Raw genomic sequence first — 12,872 nt, 5'->3', positions numbered from 1 at the left:
CAAAGAAAGAACAAGTCCAGCCAGCGAAGGGTGAAAACGTGACAGCTTCAGGCATTCCTAATGTAGCAATCCAATTTTTGTCAAATCGTTGAGGTCCACCTTTCCTCAAGATATAAATTTGGGCGTCTCTGAGTTTTATCTTGATATGTCTATAGTTTTATTTAAGTTTAATATGTAGCTGTAATTTATTCCTTTCTTTCATTGTCATAATAGATACTGCTGCTCCTGTGTCAAAATCCATTGTCACAGGCTGGCCCTCAATTTTAACTGAAGTTTTTAGTTAATGGCATAAACTGATAAATAAGTTCCTCTTAATCTTCTGAACTTGAACATTCTGTGTTCACTTTAAAAGTCTGTCTCAGACTGCTTTCCTCCAGTAATTTTTTTTTTTTTTTTTTTTTTTTTTTTTTAAATGTAGCATTTTTCTATATCCATAGCATATATTGTCTTTAAACCTGCAACTTTGTTCATCATGTCCTGAGCCTGCACATCTATAACATATACTAGCTGCTGTCTAGATTTGTATTGTACCTGTTGATTTAATTTACCTGGAGCAGTTGCTGTTTAACCCCTTCACGAAAAACCCCTCACGATGCACTGCATTTGTGACAAAGCCTGTACATGTACGGGCTGCTTTCAAATACCTGCACCGCAGGGATCTTGAGGCAAGCCATGGATCATGGGAGGAAGGCCCCCAAAAACCGATCATCAAATATGGCAGCTAAAACAGAGCTTAGAAAGCGATCGGCAGTCGCTTCATATCATATCAATGGTTCAGGCTGGTGGTGGGTGTGTAATAGTGTGGGGGACATTTTCTTGGCACACTTTGGGCCCCTTAGTACTATTTGAGCATTGTTTAAACACGGACAGCCTGACTATTGCTGCTGACCATGTCCATGGTTCACTGTACTCCAATGGCCTCAACAGTCACCAGATCTCAATCCAATAGAGCACCTTTGGAATGTGGTGGAACATGAGATTTGCATCATGGATGTGCAGCTGATAAATCTGCAGAAACTGCATGATGCCATCATGTCCATATGGACCAAACTCTCTGAAGTATGTTTCCAGCACATTGTAGAAAGTATGTCATGAATAATGTAGGCAGTACTGAAGGCAAAAGGGGGTCCAACCCAGTACTATCAAGCTGTACCCAATAACGATGCCAGTGAGTGAGTGTGTGTGTGTGTGTGTGTGTGTGTGTGTGTGTGTGTGTGTGTGTGTGTGTGTGTGTGTGTGTGTGTGTGTGTGTGTGTGTGTGTGTGTGTGTGTGTGTGTGTGTGTGTGTGTGTGTGTGTGTGTATATATATATATATATATATATATATATATATATATATATATATATACCGTATTTGCTCGATTATAAGACGACCCTGATTATAAGACGACCCCCCAAAATCTGAATATTAACTTAGGAAAAAAAGAAAAAGCCTGAATATAAGACGACCCCAAAGGAAAAAAGTTTTACCAGTAAATGTTAATTCATGTAAACTATTTTTTTTAATAAAAGCTATGATTGAGAAAAAGATTTTTTTTGTTTTTATTTCTTGTATTTTCCAACCTGTCCCCCAGTTACGCACATCTGCCCCCAGGCTTGCCACTCCAATATGGCACTGTGGCCCATGATATGCCTTTTAACCCTCTATATGCCACTGTGCCCCATGGTATGCCTTTTGACCCCCTATGTGCCACTCTGCCTCCAGAAATGCCTTATACCCCTATATCCCATTCTGGCATTTAGGGGGTTAAAATGCATATTATGGGGCAGAGTGGCATATAGGGAGGTATAAGGCATTTCAGGAGGCAGAGTGGCATTAAGGGAGTTAAAAGGCATTGTATAGAGCACTCTGCCTCCAGAAATGCCTTATACCACTATATGCCACTCTGCCATTTAGGGGGTTAAAAGGCATATTATGGGGCAGAGTGGCATATAGGGAGGTATAAGGCATTTCAGGAGGCAGAGTGCTCTATTAAATGCCCCCTTAACGCCACTCCAGAAATGCCCTATGCCCCCATTTAACACACACACCCTATACCCCCATTTAACTAACTAACTAACACACACACACACTCTCCCCCCCCCTTCCCCCGCTCTCCCCCCTCTCTTACCGGTGCTTCCAGCTGGGGCAGCGGGTTGACGTCGCCTTCTGCTGCAGCCAGAAGGAGGTGTGGCTAGCAGCGGGGGTTTGTATGCATCCGTCGCGTATACTTTCCCCGGCTGTCAGAGATCAGAGTTCCCCGCACCGGTCAACCCGCTGCCCCGGCAACACAGCAGGAAGCACCGGTAAGTGTGTGTATGATGGGGGGGGGGAGTCGGGTGAGACAGGAGGATCCAGGTCCCCTGCAGCGGTGCGGGGGATCTGGATCTTAGTCTCCTAATCAGACCTCTATTTGAGGTCTGATTAGAAGACGACCCCGATTAGAAGACGAGGGGTATTTTTCAGAGCATTTGCTCTGAAAAAAACCTCGTCTTATAATCGAGCAAATACGGTATATATATATATATATATATATATATATATATATATATATATATATATATATATATATATATATATATATATATATAATGTGCAGTAGAAGCATTATTAAACACTCACCCACATCTAACAGACAAGCCAGAATTCTGGGTAGGCAAATGCAAATAAGGTCAACAATGATGGCTACTGCACCTCTTACCCGGGTTTTGTCTAAAGGATGTCTTGTACAGCGTGCATTCACCTTCAAGAGATCCATGTATAAAGTGGATATAGAGGCAAAAGGTGATCATTGTTGACCTTATTTTCATTTGTCTACCCAGAATTCCTAGTGGTTGTGGCAGCACCATGGGATTTCTGGGGGGGAAAAACGAGCCTTCTGGCTTCTACTATCCCTTAATTTTAGGTGGAGGGGTTTTCCAGTCCCACATATACACATATAAGAAGATTTACTTACCTCACTGCTAAGAGTTGTAAACTTGCAAAGAGAGATAATAAGATTGTCAAAAACATCACTTAGTCCACAGTGAGCAGATATCATGGCACATTTTCTAAAAATAAACATAATAAAAGTATTTGATTATACAGGTATACATATAAAATGAATGATAAGAACTGTGCATATAAGCACTGTAAAGCTGTTAAGAATTTGCTGGCACCATATAAATCAACATTGGCTTCTTTTAGTAAACGTGTTAAAAAGAAGTGATGAGGGTACCAGTGTCAACAGCGAAGTGATTTAGTGAATAAAAGGTGCATGTGGATACTTATCTAATCAGTGCTCCCCTTTTTTATTCTTGTTCACAGCTGCAACCCTAGAACATTCTCCAGATGTTGTTAGCCAAACATATATCCACTTGGGGCGCTCGTGTTAAAAACAGAAAAAGGAGAAAAAGCAACAATAGTGTACCATAAAACAACAAATGTGTATCTTTGTGGTGAGCTTTGAAAATTACAGAATAATTGTGAGTGCATCACCACAAAGATACACATTTGTTATTTTATGTTACACTATTGTTGTTTTTTCCTCCTTTTTCCTCCTGGTTTTAACACGAGCGCCCCAAGTGGATATATGTTCTTTTGGTAAATACAGCAAAAATATAAAAAAAAACTTTAAAAAAAGGTACACAGAGAGGGAATCTACTGTAATCTAGGGCTGAAACAACTAATCGATAAAATCGATAATCGATAATGAAAATCGTCAACGATTTTCATTATCGATTAATCGAATAGATTTTTATCGATTAAAAAAAAGGAGGTGTTTTCAGAGCAAATGCTCTGAAAAACTCCTCTCCTTATATAATCCGACCTCAAACAGAGATCAGATTATAACACTAGAATCCAGATCCCCCGCAACGCTGCAGGGGACCTGGATTCTCCTCACTGTCGGCCGGTCTCTCACTTCCGTCTCCCTCCACCCTCCCATACATCACTCTGCCTCTCTACCCGGCTCCATTACTGACAGGCACTTTCCCTGCAGCTTCATAGAAGCCTCAGTGTAAGTGAAGGGCAGTAACGGAGTCTGTCTGTGCGATGCAGACCCCCACCGGCTGACAGAGGATCATCCTCTCTGTCAGCCGGTGAGGGTCTGCATCGCACAGACAGCCTCCGTTACTCACCTTCACTTACACTGAGGCTTCTATGAAGCTGCAGTGAAAGTGCCTGTTAGTAATGGAGCCGGGTAGAGAGGCAGAGCGGTGTATGGGAGGGGGGAGGAGTCAGAGGAGTGTATGGGAGCCACCCTCCCATACACCACTATGCCTCTCTACGCGGCTCCTTGGTGTCTTGTCAGCAACGGAGGTTCACAGGAGGCAGAGTGGAGTATGGGAGGGGGAGGAGCCAGAGTGGTGTATGGGAGGAGGCAGAGTGGAGTATGGGAGGGGGGAGGAGCCAAAGTGATGTATGGGAGGGGAGGAGGCAGAGTGGTATATGGGAGGGGGAGGAGGCAGAGTGGTATATGGGAGGGGGAGGAGGCAAAGTCATGTATGGGAGGGGAGGAGCCAAAGTCATGTATGGGAGGGGGGAGGAGGCAGAGTGGAGTATGGGAGGGGGGAGGAGGCAGAGTGGAGTATGAGAGGGGGGAGGAGCCAGAGTGGTGTATGGGAGGGGGAGGAGGCAGAGTGGTGTATGGGTGAGTTATAGTGGTGTATGGGGGGTATTATGAATTTCAGGGCATATAGGCATATCAGGGGGCATAAACATATCTGGGGGTAAAAGGTATCAGGGGGCTCAGTGGCATATAGGGGGTATAAGGCATATCGATATTAGGCATATCAGGGGGGCATAAAACAAATATGGGGGTAAAAGGTATATCAGAGGGCTCAGTTGCATATCACTGGCATATAAGGATATACTCCTTATATGCCAGTGATATGCAACTGAGCCCTCTGATATACCTTTTACCCCCAGACTTGTTTTATGCCCCCTGATATGCCTATATGCCCTGAAAGGCATATCAGGGGCACAGCGGAATCTGGCATATAAGAGGTATAAGGCATATATGGGGGCAGAGTGGCAAGCTGGGGGTCAGATGTGCATAACTGGGGGCAGTTTGGTAAATAAAAAAAATGTAAACAAGGCTTTTTTCTCATAGTTTTTATTAAATATGAAAAATAGTTAACATATGAATTAATATTTACTAATAACTTGGTATTAAAACCTAGTTTGAGAAACACTGTGTTTGGGTTCTTGTAGCTTTTATTATTATGTCAGTAAAATAAGAAGGTGAATAGAGAGAGGCCATTGCAATAAAGAGATGAAAGTGTAAATTGTACGTTTTTTATTGCAATTTTTCTTCAATTTAAAATAATGTATTTTTTTATCCGATTAATCGATTAATCGACAAAATAATCGGCCAACTAATCGATTATTAAAATAATCGTTAGTTGCAGCCCTACTGTAATCTATTGGCCTCTTATTGTTCCAACAGTGGGAGAAGGATGACCTTGTCCCTGATTAGAAATTCAGTTAGAAAAACTCTAAAATGAATAAGAAATATAAGACTGTAGACACAGCTATGGAACACTGTAAAATGTTGACCTGCACAAATTAAGCACATGGAAGGAATATGGCATGGGTCAAACTTTATCTTAACTAATGTTTTTAAGTGGAAAGCGTGTTTTACCTGAAACCAGATATAGCTTTCTGTATGATGGTTTCATCCATACTTTTGTCAAAGACATATGACAAAGCAGCAATAGTTGGCCCCCAAGTCATTGTGAATAGGTCATGATCATAATTTCCTGGTACCACATGCAAGAAGATACCCTCTGGAGTGGCCCCTCTGTGCAACAAAACATTCCATACGTAGTTCTCCTTCACCAAGCCAGTCTGCTCCTCTGGCATAACAATCTCATCATTTCTAGGGAGATAAACAATAGATAAAATTATGTAAATCAAAGCAGACAAATGCAATTTAGAGTAATATAGGACTTCTTTAGCAGTTTCATTGTTTTGTGACCTGTGTTCTACTCTAAAATACAGAGCGTATCTTGCAGAGAGACGGCGGTTAGACAAATGCTAAAAATTGTACACCTGCGTGGAGTATTGTCTGTGCCATACGAGCAAAGGTCTCCAACAGGTAGCTTAGCAGATGCCACCAGGTGCTGTTCTATTCCCACAAGGCAAGAAGTGGCAACATTTAGCAGCTAAAAAAGTAAGGGATAAATGCAAAAAACAATCATATACAGTGGGGCAAAAAAGTATTTAGTCAGCCACCAATTGTGCAAGTTCTCCCACTTACAAAGATGAGAGAGGCCTGTAATTTTCACCATAGGTACACTTCAACTATGAGAGACAGAATGAGACAACAAAGTCCATAAATCACATTGTCTGATTTTTTAAGAATTTATTTGCAAATATGGTGGAAAATAAGTATTTGGTCAATAACAAAAGTTCATATCAATACTTTGTTATATACCCTTTGTTTGCAATGACAGAGGTCAAACGTTTTCTGTAAGTCTTCACAAGGTTTTCACACACTGTTGCTGGTATTTTGGACCATTCCTCCATGCAGATCTCCTCTAGAGCAGTGATGTTGTGGGGCTGTCGCTGGGCAACACGGACTTTCAACTCCCTCCAAAGGTTTTCTATGGGGCTGAGATCTGGAGACTGGCTAGGTCACTCCAGGACCTAGAAATGCTTCTTACGAAGCCACTCCTTCGTTGCCCGGGCGGTGTGTTTGGGATCATCGTCATGCTGAAAGACCCAGCCACGTTTCATCTTCAATGCCCTTGCTGATGGAAGGAGGTTTTCACTCAAAATCTCACGATACATGGCCCCATTCATTCTTTCCTTTACACGGATCAGTCGTCCTGGTCCCTTTGCAGAAAAACAGCCCCAGAGCATGATGTTTCCACCCCCATGCTTCACCGTAGGTATGGTGTTCTTTGGATGCAACTCAGCATTCTTTCTCCTCCAAACACGACGAGTTTAGTTTCTACCAAAAAGTTCTATCTTGGTTTCATCTGACCATATGACATTCGCCCAATCCTCTTCTGGATCATCCAAATGCTCTCTAGCAAACATCAGACGGGCCCGGACATGTACTGGCTTAAGGAGGGGGACACGTCTGGCACTGCATGATTTGAGTCCGTGGTGGTGTAGTGTGTTACTGATGGTAGCCTTTGTTACTTTGGTCCCAGCTCTCTGCAGGTCATTCACTAGGTCCCTCCATGTGGTTCTGGGATTTTTGCTCACCGTTCTTGTGATCATTTTGACACCACAGGGTGAGATCCTGCGTGGAGCCCCAGATCGAGGGAGATTATCAGTGGTCCTGTATGTCTTCCATTTTTGAATAATTGCTCCCACAGTTGATTTCTTCACACCAAGCTGCTTGCCTATTGCAGATTCAGTCTTCCCAGCCTGGTGCAGGTGTACAAATTTGTTTCTGGTGTCCTTCAACAGCTCTTTGGTCTTGGCCATAGTGGGGTTTGGAGTGTGACTGTTTGAGGTTGTGGACAGGTGTCTTTTATACTGATAACAAGTTCAAACAGGTGCCATTAATACAGGTAACGAGTGGAGGACAGAGGAGACTCTTAAAGAAGATGTTACAGGTCTGTGAGAGCCAGATATTTTGCTTGTTTGCAGGTGACCAAATACTTATTTTACTGAGGAATTTACCAATGAATTCATTAGAAATCCTACAATGTCAATTTCCTGTATTCTTTCCCCCCATTCTGTCTCTCATAGTTGAAGTGTACCTATGGTGAACATTACAGGCCTCTCTAATCATTTTAAGGGGGAGAACTTGCACAATTGGTGGCAGACTAAATACTTTTTTGCCCCACTGTAGATAGCAAGTATTCTACTTACCAAAAGCTACAGCAGTGACAGGTGCGGCAACTCCTTCCAATGAAGTACGGCGAGAAAGAAAAGGCAGAATCTTCAATTTCCCTTGCCATCCCTTGTAGCAGTGACGGGTGAGGTATAACATCAAAACAGGGAGAGGGCCAGAAGAAGCTATCTTGGAGACCTTAAGAACATCAGCTTGTTCCGTCCAAGATGTAGCAACCAAGCATGTGGAATGAACCTTGATAACAAGAGGAGGCTTTTTTCCAGAAGCTTGATCCATCTAGCTATTGCAGGTCTAGAGACCGTATGTCACTTACAGATTCCTAAGACTCCAGACTTTCCTGCAACCTTTAACTGGAAGAATAGCCATTTGCAACTTTACTTTCTTGTCCAGAGACTGGACAGAGTTCCAAATTAGCTTAAGAACCTCCATCTCGAAATAGATGACACCGATAACAGATCATCCACCCCAACCTGTCGAGGGTATCTTCTGTAAACCTGACCTGGGCTGAGAGAATTTGAGTGGAAGGTGCCAGATAGGGAATGACAGTGACCCCCTAGGCATCTTAGAGGGGCTACAATGCCAACCTGGACCTTCGTAAAGATGGAAGGGGGTGAAAAAGATAGACCAAAGGGCATGCAGAGTCTGAAACTGTAGATAGAGTATTGTATTGGAACTTGGGATCAATACTCTTAAAAGGCACTGTTAATCCTGGTGCATCAGAATATGAAGGTATGTATTCATCAAGTTTATGGACACCACGAATGTGAAGGCCAAAGTTGATCAGACCGTCTCCAACTTGAATTTTGACTGACACATTTATTCAGATTGAAATTAATTCAGAATGGTGGCCCCCGATGAACCTCATCTTCCCTGAGGTCTTTGGGACATCTAAAAGCTGGCAGTATACTTCCTCCCCATGCTCTAATTCTAGAACTAGTACCAGGACCAATTTCTCCTTGAAGTTTGGATTAAGGAAAGTAGGGCTGGTCTTTTTGACATTAGTACTGGCAATCTTGACCTGTAACTCTTCCAGGGAAAGCTTGGTGTCCAAATATACAGGAAGAAGACTTGTCATACCTTCTTCATCGTCCCAAGAGTCATCTGGGGTTAAAGGGCTTGTGTCTTGTGGATATTTGGACCTCCTCCTCAGCACAAAACCCCCAAAGGGGGGGGCTTTTCTCCAGGGATTTATTTTAGTAATGCCTCTGTCACTGCGGCCAATCATCAAAAGGGAGAAACGCTTTGTTTTTTTACAGCAGCTAAAAACACTCGGTGGCACTGGCTGTTTTTGCACCATAGATGTGCAAGGATTGAATTCACGTCATACTGTTAACCTTCATATACAGTTCAATGCATATGCGTGTCAATTTTAACATAGCACGATAATACAGCAGCAGGGTTTATGGAGGAAGGCCAGATTTTCATATAAACAGTAAGTAGAAAAAAATATTTTGTAAAGTAATAATGTTATTTTATAACATGTACTCTACTCTGGACAACTCTGTGCCAATAAAACTACATCATTAACTGAGAAACTGAAAAGTTTGTATTATGTTACCCTGATCTCAGTGCAAAGTGAAAACCTGCTTTAGGAATTTTTATTCCAAAACAATTTACACCAAAAACAAAATTACATCACTTTCCTACATAGTCACCTTTCTTTGCGATGCCATTTTCCCTACACCGTACCATCCTTTTCCAAGAAGAGGGTCAACACCAACTTGCTGACAGTTGCGTCCTGAATTTCTGTACTACAGGAGATGATGGATGCTTCCACACCATTATGGTTCATCACCAGTGACTTCTGCAGAAAATCTTCAACTTTTTTCACTATTATAGGCCATGTGTTAGGAACAAATGACTAAGTGCTTGCGCTTATGCTGCCTAGGCACACACTGTACTGAACTTAAGGCTGTCATGAATAAGGGCATAGGCAGATCCAACCCTCACATTCAGCTTTCCTGCAACCTCTTCAACGGTTATTTTTCTGGCTTCACGAATAGGGTTCTTTCCTCATGGTCGTGGTTGTAACTGGACGTCCAGAGCACTCTGCATCCGTCACACCAGTACGCCCATTTTCACACTTTTCAAACCACGCGTGGACGACTCTAAAAATGAGAACTTTCGCCCCATACTGAGCACACATGCAAAGACGAATTTGTGCTCCTGACACACCTTCTGCCCACAAAAAGCATATGGCAGAACGCTTTTCTTGTTTGGTGCAATTTATAAGTTTCACATCCATCTTCACCCCAGGGTGAAAACTTGTATACTAAACCGCAGGAGCAGCCTGCTTACCAGACAGGACTAGCCATATGACACCCTAAGGCATGACCAATTACTACTACTCCCGCCTTCACAGTTTCCAACGAAAATATAGAAGTGCAGAAACTTTTCGAACATCCCTCGTATTATGTTATACTGATCTCAATGCAATTCATTCATTTTTCCCCCAGACACCATTACTGAGGCTGTATAAATGGCTCTCCCCGTGTAAGATAAATCTATAGAAGGCAGGAGCCAGACAAGATTTTTGAGTTGCTAGACTGCATTTTTACTACAATAGTAAAATAAATGAAATCAGTGCTTTATGGCATGGTACATTTATAGCACCTTTCAAAATGCAAATGCAATCTTTAATCCCATAAACCATCAAACAAGCTTCCTGGTGTTTTACCTACACAAACACTATGATGATGATTATGGTGATCTTTAAGAAAATCCATACATTTGTTCAGATTTAGGATTCCGACATCTCAGCTGTCTATTACATGAAAGGAAGGAGTTCTTTCATCAATACACATTAAAAAAGACTCCTGTTTAATTAGCAAACAAAGGTTAACAGCAATTTGGAGTACTCACTTTATTGCATGATACATATCTTCCAGCATATCTTGATCAAAGTCTTTCCCACCATTAACACCTTTCAAGTTTTTTCTGAATTCCTGAGGAGGTGGAAAAACAATTTCAGACATTTCTGACATATATACATTTCTGCATATACTGTTAAGCATCAACATATTTGCTATATGTAAAAATTTTTCTACAAAGATAGAATAAACTACACTCACTGGCCACTTTATTAGGTACACCTTGCTAGTACCGGGTTGGGCCCTCTTTTGCCTTCTAAAATGCCTTCAATTGTTTGTGGCATACTTTCTACTTTCTCAGAGCTCTTGGTCCATATGGGCATAATGGCATCAAGCAGTTGCTGCAGATTTGTCGGCTGCATGCAAATCTCCCGCTCCACCACATCCCAAAGGTGCTCAATTGGATCGAGGTCTCATGACTGTGGAGGCCATTGGAGTACAGTGAACTCATCGCCATGTTCAAGAAACCAGTTTGAGATGATGCAAGCTTTCTGACATGGTGCATTATCCTGCTGGAAGTAGCCATCAGAAGATGGGTACACAGCAGTCAAACAGATGGACATGGTTAGCAACAATACTCAGGTAGGCTGTCGTGTTGAAATGATGCTCAATTGGTACTAAGGGGCCCAAAGTGTGCCAAGAATATGCCCCCCACACCATTACACCACCAGCCTGAACCGTTGATAAAAGGCAGGATGTATCCATGCTTTCATGTTGTTTACGCCAAAGTTGCGACTTCTGAATGCCATCTGGATGTCGCAGCTGGAATTGAGGCTCATCAGACCAGATAACGTTCTTCCAGTCCTCCATTGTCCAATTTTGGTGAGCCTGTGCGAATTGTAGCCTCAGTTTCCTGTTCTTAGCTGACAGGAGTGGCACCCAGTATTGGCATCTGCTGCTGTAGCACATCTGCTTCAAAGTTTGACGTGTTGTGATTTCAGAGATGGTATTCTGCATACCTTGGTTGTAACGAATGGTTATTTGAGTTTCTGCCGCCTTTCTGTCATCTCGAACCTGTCTGCCCATTTTCGTCCGACATCAACAAGGCATTTTTGTCCACACAACTGCCGCTCACTGGATATTTTCTCTTTTTTGGACCACTGTCTGTAAACCTTAGAGATGGTTGTGCGTGAAAATCCCAGTAGAACCATGCCACGTTCAAAGTCACTTAAAATCCCCTTTCTTCCCCATTCTGATTCTCAGTTTGAACCTCAGCAAGTTGTCTTGACCATGTCCACATGCCTAAATGCATTGAGTTGCTGCAATGTGATTGGCTGATTATCTATTTGTGTTAAATTCAACAGGTGTACCTAATAAAGTAGCCAGTGAATGTTTATAGTTGCCCTGTAAGATATGTTTGATCTGTTTTGGAAGTATCTAACACAGGTTTCAGAACAGCCAAGTGAAGAAACACTTCTAATCAACATCTAAAAGTATATATATTATATATATATTATATATATATATATATATATATATATATATATATATATATATATATATATATACACACACACACACATATATATACTCGCCAGTTCCTGTCTTCTCTTCAGACGAATATTCGTGGACATTCCTTGTGTTCGTTTTTTTTTTTCTTTTTTTCCGGTTTTGTATATGGGGTTGATACGGGGTTAACACGGTACAGACTATGCAGCAGCTCTGGCGCCAGGAGTTTAAATGTCCGTATGAGCAACTCTATTGGTCACCAGCAGGGGGCTCGTCTCCCATCAACCAATGTTCTTATTTCTCATTTACTGAACCCACACAAGTTATATATTGTTTTTTTCAGGGCAAGAATGGCTTTCTTGTATCATATTATTTACCATTAAAAAAAGTATAAAATATGGTGAATAGAGAAAAAAATTACCTTTTCTGACTTTTACTTGAAAAATATTTTACTCATCAATAAAAGCTAATGAAAAAATCTGCTAAATAGATTTGTCCTGACTTTAGAAATACCCAATGTTTTTATGTTTTTTTTTTTGCTTTTTTCTGCACGTTATGGGGCAATAAGTACAAACCATTTTTCCCAAATCTGGTAATTCTTCTGCCATGTGCTATTTCGGGTATCTTTGAAGCTGGCCAATATAATTTACCCCATCAAACCATACATTTTTGAAGACTAGACACCCCAGGGTATTTCAAATGTTAGTATTTTAACTCTTTCCATGCACTAATTCTACCGCCAGTCTTTGTCAAACTTTGTGGTAGTCATTGTTTTGC

General features: G+C 41.7%; 1 protein-coding gene across 1 annotated transcript in view; it reads right to left on the bottom strand.

The window, feature by feature from the left end:
- LOC149279305 (Golgi-specific brefeldin A-resistance guanine nucleotide exchange factor 1-like) overlaps positions 1-12,872 on the bottom strand; it is a 168,495-nt gene that overhangs the window by 75,034 nt on the left and 80,589 nt on the right. Inside the window, exons 20-22 of the mRNA XM_089501339.1 lie at positions 10,639-10,721; positions 5,605-5,841; positions 2,938-3,031 (exon numbers count right to left, since the gene is read on the bottom strand). Of these exons, the coding sequence (XP_089357465.1) occupies positions 2,938-3,031; positions 5,605-5,841; positions 10,639-10,721 (414 nt within the window). The remainder of the gene's footprint in view (positions 1-2,937; positions 3,032-5,604; positions 5,842-10,638; positions 10,722-12,872) is intronic.

This window comes from Sceloporus occidentalis, unplaced genomic scaffold, assembly GCF_023333645.1.
Source record: "Sceloporus occidentalis isolate IW3139 unplaced genomic scaffold, rSceOcc1.0.p SCAF_172, whole genome shotgun sequence".
In the NCBI taxonomy this organism is placed as follows: Eukaryota; Metazoa; Chordata; class Lepidosauria; order Squamata; family Phrynosomatidae; genus Sceloporus; species Sceloporus occidentalis.
Note: the sequence above shows the minus strand (reverse complement) of the source record. Positions and strands in the feature narration are given on the sequence as shown.